At 40.2% G+C, this 9,094-nt stretch overlaps 1 protein-coding gene across 3 annotated transcripts in view; it reads right to left on the bottom strand.

Moving 5' to 3' along the window:
• The window catches only part of LOC116671249 (potassium voltage-gated channel subfamily A member 7), an 11,942-nt gene extending 4,417 nt beyond the window's left edge, over window positions 1–7,525 (bottom strand). The window contains exons 1-3 of one of the 3 annotated variants that reach the window (XM_032502353.1): window positions 7,272–7,525; window positions 6,283–7,023; window positions 3,813–4,108 (exon numbers count right to left, since the gene is read on the bottom strand). In XM_032502353.1, coding sequence (XP_032358244.1) covers window positions 3,813–4,108; window positions 6,283–6,966 — 980 coding nt within the window. In that variant the 5' untranslated portion in view covers window positions 6,967–7,023; window positions 7,272–7,525. Of the gene's footprint in view, window positions 1–2,430; window positions 4,109–6,282; window positions 7,235–7,271 lie in introns of those variants that run through there. The other 2 variants (XM_032502350.1, XM_032502351.1) reach the window with 2 other exon arrangements.
• Between the last annotated feature and the right edge of the window lie 1,569 nt (window positions 7,526–9,094).

Raw genomic sequence — 9,094 nt, 5'->3', positions numbered from 1 at the left:
TCCCTAAGTTTGTCTAACTCTTTTCCCTTTCTGAATGATCCCCACCTTCCCTCAAGTGGAGTTGTCCGTTTATCGTGAGAGCTCAAGCGGAAATAATCAAATGCAATTAGACAGAAGGAGCGAAGTTGAATTAAATTACTAATTAAAAAAGGTGAAGCGGAAAAGGTCAGAGAAGATTAAAGTCTCGAAGCTGATGATTCTAAATGTTTTAAGTTAACGTATTACTCAAAAATTTCGTTACAGGGGCCGGTGCCAAAAGAGTCCCGTTAGCTGCAGTGCTAACATTAACGGCGCCAAATGGAAAGGTTAAGGAAAATGTGCTGACAGGTGAGCAGCAGCAGGTGAACAGAGGAGGCCGCTGCTGAGGACTGGCCGACAGGACGACCTCCAACAGGTGATAACATACTGCTAGTCCTAGGTCAGCTCATGGAACGCCATTGTTAAAGTTAGCCAGTAAGTAACAGCATTGCATTGCCTAGCAGCTGTAACGTTACCTCTCAGGTGGCTCAAAGGCCCTCAACACCCACGCAGGTGTTTTCAGTTAATCTGGCTGATTAGACCTCTTCCCAGGACTGTGTGGGTGTGTTTGGACTGATTGATTTGACATCTTCCTGAGTTTATTGTTTGCTTTGTTGCACCTGATAGGGCAGGATCAAATCACACCTTTGTCATTCTTATTGGTAAATGAAGATTTGTGACCTCATAAATTCCCATCAAAGCTCTGGCCACCTTCAACGTGAGCGGAAGTCTAATCATCCAGAACAACTGAAATCACCTGTGTGGGTGTTCAGAGGCTTTAAACTTGTTTGTGGTTGAGAGCGACGTTTTTTGTTAATGTGCTTTAGACTTTGAGCATGCCTGCACTGTAAATCCTGTGTTGTTGAGATACAGATATGCATTTCTAGTTATTGTGCTGTTGTTGACTGTTCTTGTACTGTAAATCCTGTTGAGGCACAGGTGCTTTGTGGGCCAAATACCGTTCCCATTCCAATCCAAACTGTTACGAAATATGTTTTTTAACCCTCACTGATCTGCTTTTCTTTCTTTTTTTTATCGCTTATATGTACTAAATAATATTCACATATAAAAGTGAACGCTTGGTGCCAGACCCTTAATCTTTCAGATTTGGGTCCGGATTTCCAAGCTACTATTTCGTAGGTCTGCTTCCCCATATTGTGGCAATTTTTGACCATAAGGGGGCTGTTTCACAAAGACAGAATTTATAAATCTAGGATAACTGATAAAGCAAGGCTTGATTTAGTCTAAACTGTGCATCTTGGCTTGATGCCAGGCTTGATGGCCAAGCCTGGCTGTTCGCCTGGTCAGGAGCAGGTTAGCTGCACAGAATATATCTCCATTGTAAATGTGCTGTATTTATATAGCGCTTTTCCAGTCTTAACAACTGCTCAAAGCGCTTTTACATCTACAGGAAACATTCACCATTCATACACTGTGGCCGGGGCTGCCGTACAAGGTGCCACCTGCTCATCAGATAAACATTCATACACTCCGATGCGCAGCACCGGGGGCAACTCAGGGTTCAGTGTCTTGCCCAAGGACACTTTGACAATGACTGCAGGGGCGGGGATCGAACCACCAACCTTCCGATTGGCAGGCAACCACTGAGCCACAGCTGCCCATAATTTAATTATTATTATTGTAATTTAGGTGCTTCTGCTTTTGAGAAACCAAGTCAAGCTTTAAATCATCCAGGATAACTGGGATATTCTGGTTTAATCCGCTATCTAGGTTTTTTAGAAGAGCCCTCAGGACCAATTTTCTATGAAAACAACAATAATACCACTATTATATACATAACCCTTTTATACAAATTATATAGAGTTTGCCTAAACATTTAAAACAGCCTACTAATTTTATGTCATGTTTAGATACTGTACACAGTATATTCTCAGTTCTGCTTGGCTGGCTGTACAGGTGGTAAGGTTTTAGGTTTGTTGTCCTACAAATGGTTTATCATAATTTATTTACCCTTGTTAAATTAACATCAATAACACAAACTAAAACACGTTGAAGCTGTTCACTCTAGCAATGTTACGTTATCACACATACCTTTCATAAGTCATCCCTGTGATGTCGTGGAAAGTCTTATGTGTTCCGGTGAAACTGAGAACGTTGTTGGAAGCTACTGCTTATAACAGCTTAGTAGCTGGGGAAAAGGTCGGTCACACAACAGTGAAACACAGATTCAATCTGGCAGACCTCTGTGACTAATTGTTGTTCTTAGATAAAGTAGGCTAAACAGTGAAGGATTAAGTATAATTATGTTTCTATAGTTCATTTCATATCCTAAACACTGCTATGTCACATAGGCACATGCTTTTTTTCCAGTGGCACCAGCAAGATTTCTCTAAATAATTGCTCAATACCACAGGCAACCATAAATAACACTGCTTCTTTTAGAAAAATTAATAAAATATAATCTTTATTAAAAACACTGAGTGCATACTTAAGCAAGTAAATACAGAACTTTTGTTATAGCAATCAAAACCTTCCTCTTACACACAAATGGGTAACAATCAATGTCAATAAGTAATGCAACAGGGTTGTATTACAGCATGATGGAGGTCATGTCAGTCACTTCAGGTCACATAAGCCAAAACTACACAAATGTGAACTTTGTACATTACTCACAGAAGAGTGTTGAGAATGTGGGGTTGGTTTACGGGAGATCTCACTCTGTCTGCAGCGACGGCTTTGCTGGTGTTTGGTTGAGTTTTGGATGAGACATGACATCTGTATTGCCAATAATCTATCTGCTTCCACTTCAAACATTAAACCAAAACATGACAATACTAAGACATCATAGTTTCAAGGCACAGAACAGACATTCAGAAAGTAATTTTCAAACACAAGCTGATAGCATTAATAAATACGGCTCATATTATATTTATATAAACACCCTGAGAATGTAAAACGCAAAACGTCTTTTATTGTTATTTATTATACAATAGTGGCCTTTCAGCAACATTTGCCTGGCTAGTGATTTAATAAATACATATAAATGAACAAAGAAAGGCAATAAAAAGTATTTAGTGGCATATTAGTGTGGTTTTTATTTCTCCCGTTTTTTTTTCTTCTAATTTCATTGATTGAATTCATTTTGTTTTTTCATTCCCTTCAAATCATTTTTTCCTAGTGTGTCTTTGTCAAATGGTACACTGTAACACTCGCCTCTCTACACTTGAGTAACCAGTGGTTCCCTCAGATACATGTTTCCTCCTCTGAACTCTGTGCCCTGCCCTGTACACAGTCCACCCAGCAAAGTCCCATTCAAAGGGTTGCATATGCCTTCAATGGCATAATAATCTCCCTCTGGATCTCTATCCCCTTCCTCTATTTCCTCTATCTCCCCTTCTGGACCCTTGTCCTCCCACAGACCCGTCTGGACGTGTGTGTACTCGGTATTATCCTCACATTCAGTCTCCCGATGGTAGAAGTAGCTAAAGTTGGACACTATGACGGGCACTGGCAGCGAGATGGTGAGAACACCAGCAATGGCGCACATTGAGCCCACTAGCTTACCCCACACCGTTGCTGGGTACATGTCACCATAGCCCACTGTGGTCATGGTGACAACTGCCCACCAGAAGGCATGTGGTATGCTGATAAAGTGTGTGTCGGTGTGGTCAGCCTCAGCAAAGTAGATGGCACTGGAGAAGATGATGACGCCAATAAACAGGAAGAAGATAAGCAGGCCCAGTTCACGCATGCTGGCCTTCAGTGTCTGACCAAGAATCTGAAGGCCCTTAGAGTGACGAGACAACTTAAAGATCCTGAACACCCTCACTAACCTGATGACTCTGATGATGGCCAAGGATGTGGCTGGAGAGGCGTCATTATCCTTGGCCAGCTCCGTTCCCAGAGTGACAAAAAAGGGTAGGATGGCACTGAAATCGATGATGTTCATGACATCCTTGAAGAAGTACATCTTGCTGGGAGAACAAGCAAAGCGCATGAGGAGCTCGAAGGAGAACCAGCATATGCAGACGGTTTCTACCAGGAAGAAGGGGTCATGGAAAACACTGTGTGGAAGAGGCATGTTCTCAGATATGTTCTTTGCCTGGGAGTGGTACTTGTAAAAATATGCCTAAAGTAAAGAGGACAGACAAGAAAGGTATAAACATACTTGTAAAGTAGTACTAGGTCTATCATTTTAACAAGAATTAAATACAAGAGCCAGACCGATGTATCGGTTGGACGATATTTTTGGTCCATATTGACCTATCACAGACATATCCATGTTGTTTTATGTTTTCTGATATACGCCGTTGTATCATATAATGCAGAACATTTTTTAAACTGACACACAAAAACTGATACATTTCTTGTCTAGAAATAGTTTGGCAAATAACCTTCCGTAAATTGACATTTTTACACTTACAGATTTTAAAACCAAACAAAAAACTTGTTAATTAGTGATCATATAAATGCAGGTATGTGGATTTTGTTACCTTTAAGATAAAACCAAGTTAGCTGTTACCCCCTCTTACCAGTGTCTATGCTAAGCAGCTAGAGGCTCCAGCTACATATTGACGGTATAGACATTAGAGTGGTATCTATCTCATCATCTAAGTATCAGCAAGAAAGCAGATAAACCTAATATACCCCAAATATCAAACTATTCTTTTTGTGTCATTTTGCAAATTGCTACTGAGATACTGTTTTTATGGTTTTCTAATAAACTACATAGAACTTCAGTATACTGTCAACCATCTCACTGGTTCTCACTTTTGACACCATCATAAAAGCGTTTGGCATCTGCGGCTTTACATTTCAGGCACAGCTTTAGCTATCTCTTTTTCAGTCCACCTGTCTTTCAGTCTTCCATGTCCATTATTGGCATTACATACAAGCGCTGGATAGTGGCTGTTTAAAACATCTTACACATCAAGTTAAACGCGTGAAAGTGGATGACACAGACATAAAAGGATCAGTTTAGTATGATGTAATGGGCTGTGTGTAATATAGACAGTTTCAGGGTAGTTTAAATAAACGTATTCTTTATGACTTTCAGTAGCAGGTTAGTGACAGTGTTCATTACTAAAGGTAGACATCTATGTGTTGATCTGCTCCAAGGGCTCTCCTAAAACTAAATATAACCCTGTGATATCTCCAAAGAGAAACACGAGAACGTCTCCTCGTCCATCTCCACCTTGGTTGCTATCCTGGATCCCTGGCCCCTGCAGCCATGTTACATTGCCAATACAGTTCAGTGGGTCTGCCGCTGACTTGGACTGAAGTAAGTTACAGTAATTTCCTGGCAGCTGCCCCTTTTGCAAAGGCAGCTTGGCCTAGCACAGCAGTCCTGGAGGAATGTGTTAACATGACCCAACGTATGCTTCTTGTCCTGTGAGACCTTTTAGTCTCCGGTTCTAAGCTGCCAGAAAGCTGTGGCTCACCTTGGCATATGTGTTTGGTCACTTGTGTGACCTTTTATTAACACATCTAACCGTCTCCTCGCCCTGTCTTTCCTTTCTCTCCTTTTATTTGTATTTCAGGCCACCCCTGTTACTCCCTGTACCCTTTAGCGCTTCCTGAATCTGAGTGTATCAAATTTAACAGCTGACTAAAATAATCACACCATAAGCCCCTCTCTCTCTCTCTCTCTCTCTCTGTCTCTCTGTCTCTCTGACAGACATGTTAGCATATAGTCCCCATGTCAGTATTTTCCTCTTTAACACACTGTAGTACGCATCAAGTGTGTGTTTACCTAAACACCTGCTTCCCTTGATATCAGGTTTCCGTTTGCCCCAGGGAGTCGCACACATCCCATTGAAGACATTATACCCAGGTGGTTTGATTTTGGCTTTTAGTGTCTCTGTTTCAGCGTGTGGAATAAAATGTATTGGTGTGATATTGAACACAAACTCATGACATTAAAATCTAAAAAGATTTGATGGTAGGGCTATTTTGTCAAGACTTTTTAAAATGACTACCAACAATATATCCTTTGCATGTCAAAAGCTTTACCTTTTGACCTACCCTATCTATACGCCAAATGTAAAACATTTATTTGCAGTTTCCCCTGTCAATGCACATTCCCAGTTATTTTAATACTGATGATGTCACCCACATAAATGCCCTCAAGGTACCCAAATAATTTGTTTAAATAGGCGATACTTACCATCATTCTTACCCTAAATACCATCCACCTAACATTCAAGAAATTTCAAAACCCTAAAAACTTCTCAACCTACCATCCTTGACACTTCTTCATACTTTTCTGCCTGCCAAACATACCTTTTTAATCACAATTCCTACCTCTCGTGCTTCTTTCTCATTCCTGAAGTCAGGCAATGTCTCCAGGCAGAAGATGAGGATGGACACCACAATGACCATGACACTGATGATGGCTATGATGCGTGCGCCTGATGAGGACTCGGGGTGCTCAAACAACATCCATAGTCTTTTCTGGATTTCGTTGGACGGTAGCGGCCTCTCCTCCTCTTTTGCAAAACCTTCGTCCTCCTTGAAGCGACTCATAATGTCCTGTCCCAGCTCGTAGAACAACAGCTCATCCATAAAGATGTCCAGGGGTATGTTCGCGGGCCTCCGAAGCCTTCCTCCTGACTGGTAGAAGTACAGAATGGCATCAAAGCAGGCACGGTTTCGGTCTAGGAAGAGCTCGTTTCGAAGTGGGTCAAAGTACCGTAACCTACGCCTAGGGTCACCAAGCAAGGTGTCAGGGAATTGGGCTAAGGTGCGAAGCTGAGTTTCATAGCGCATCCCAGAGACATTGATGGCCAGTCTTTCACTCGGTGCCCATCCATTCCTCCATAGAGACCCAGAATGTCGGGTCTCTTTCTTCTCCTTCTCGTTCACTTGGATCTCCTTCTCTCCTTTTTCCTCACAGTTGAGTTGGTTTTTCAGCTGTTTACCGTTCTCTCCATCGCTCTCTTTCCTTCCGCCTCCTCTTTCGTCGTCTTGCGGGTCACTGCTGTCCATTCCTGTGTGTATCTCAGGCCAAACCACAGACCAAATAGGCTTAAAAGCAAACCCTGTCTGAAACCAAAGTGATAGTTCTATCAGTGGATTTGGTTTTCATTACAGATGGCATTACAAGCAAATGGTTGAGGGGAGATACTGTAGCGGTGTCTGTTTAGTAAACATTTCCCATGAAAGATTTCATCACAGTTGCACATTTCTTTTAAATGTTACTTAATTATTTTATTTTATTTTATTTAAGAGCTGAACTGTGAATAAAAGTCAAATGTTAGTACCCAGTTAGCAAGATGAAAGCGTTTACTCACTAAGTATAAAACAGCTGCTGACAGAGACTAATGGCAGGATGAAAAATCACATTGTTTGGGTCCTGTGGCTCATCAGGTTTTCTGTCATCATATCCGTCTGTCATATAAACAATGTCCTTGTTTGGCTGTCTCTCTAACCAGGTTTTACAAAAACTGCTTCCAGTTGTTTGCTCAGGGAACATCTACGTTCCTATCCTGTCCCTTGCTGCCTCACGTTGTCTGTCTTGAAATCTTTTTGGGAATGCTGTCCTGTTGAAATTCAATCTCTGCTAGATCCCTCCAACCCCACCCTGTTCTTTCCCTCTATATTAGCTATGAGGCAAGACAACCTTCAACCTCCCTATCAAATGTCACCTCTGCGTGGCACTCTAACAAGCATGGTACTCTGAATGGCAGAGGTCCCTCACTGTCACTCATATTTGATATTAATGTGTTATTTAAAAACAAAAAATAGTGGGACTGATAGTTCAAAAACATACATAACAAATAGCCTATTTTCCTTATAAGCAGCAAATATTTAAGTTTTGCTAAATGACTTATGTATGAATAAGTTAAAATTGCTTTGCATTATTATGGGGGATTTTTATCCCATAATAATAAAATTGGACCCATGTCTGCCTCCCCTTTACAATCAGTTCCAAATCATGATCAGCTCCCGTCAATCTCTCAATCTGTTGCCCATCCCCACAGGATTGTTGTGGGTATGTTAGTTATTTTTATTTTGCAAAAGCCCTAAACTTTTTCACTTTTGCACTGTCAATTTGTGTTGCACGTTTTCTATTTCCCAAACTATAATTTATATGTTAGACCAAGACAAATGCAGAACCTAATATAGTTTAAGATTAAAAGAGGTACAATATGCCTACATGTAAAGCAATTATATAATTCAAATAAAGTTGCTTTCTTTAACCACCAAAAATGTATTTATTAGAATGAATTAGAACCCCACCTTAAAACCCTAAAAATGTGACATTTTAACCTGCTTGCCCTCTTAAAATTATAAAAGACAGATTTTTTATGTTATCAAACTATCTTTCTGCTAAGCAATATAATGAATACTAAATATACCATATTCCAAAAAATACATCATAATTTGCAACTGTACCCTCATTTTTAAGCCAGGTACATGATCGAGATACAATTCAGCCCTGTTTTAATATATCTAAAGAGGGTTGGGTACTGTTCACATTTTACCTGAACATTGGAGGACTATATTTCAAGTACTATAGATTACTTTAGATCACATACAGTAAATAGTATCATGTAAGCTAAGTGTGTGTGTTAACATGTACAGGGACATGTACGTTCTGGTCATAACCCTAGAGAGGAAATATTAATCTGATACATCAAAATATTGTATCATATCGATGCGCTAACAGTTTTGTGTACACTACTTAAAATTCCTCATGGGGGCGGCAGAAACAACGCACTATAGCTTTAATTCAGTGCCAATATCCAACGGTACCTTTACTTTCAGAGTAATGACAGCGGAAAAAAAACTTTAAACATTGTGTTATTTATATAAACATTTTACACACTAGATGAAAAAAAATCCTCTCCCAAACCCCTCCCTCCAACCTATTAAATCAAATAATTATTAATTTCTCACACTGCATTTCAACTTTTATTCTTGTATTTTTATCTCATTCTAGTTTAGCCTGTGTTTATTTTCTATATCATTTTTATGACTGCTAAAAAAATGCTCTTTAATGTTTTTATGTATAGCATTTTAAATTGCCTTGCCCTACAACCTCCAGCTTGTCACCAGGGCAGAGAAAACGCTGCCTGTCTCAGAGGAAGTGTAACCGCATTGAGACTGCTTT

This window comes from Etheostoma spectabile, chromosome 21 (assembly GCF_008692095.1).
Source record: "Etheostoma spectabile isolate EspeVRDwgs_2016 chromosome 21, UIUC_Espe_1.0, whole genome shotgun sequence".
NCBI lineage: Eukaryota > Metazoa > Chordata > Actinopteri > Perciformes > Percidae > Etheostoma > Etheostoma spectabile.
Note: the sequence above shows the minus strand (reverse complement) of the source record. Positions and strands in the feature narration are given on the sequence as shown.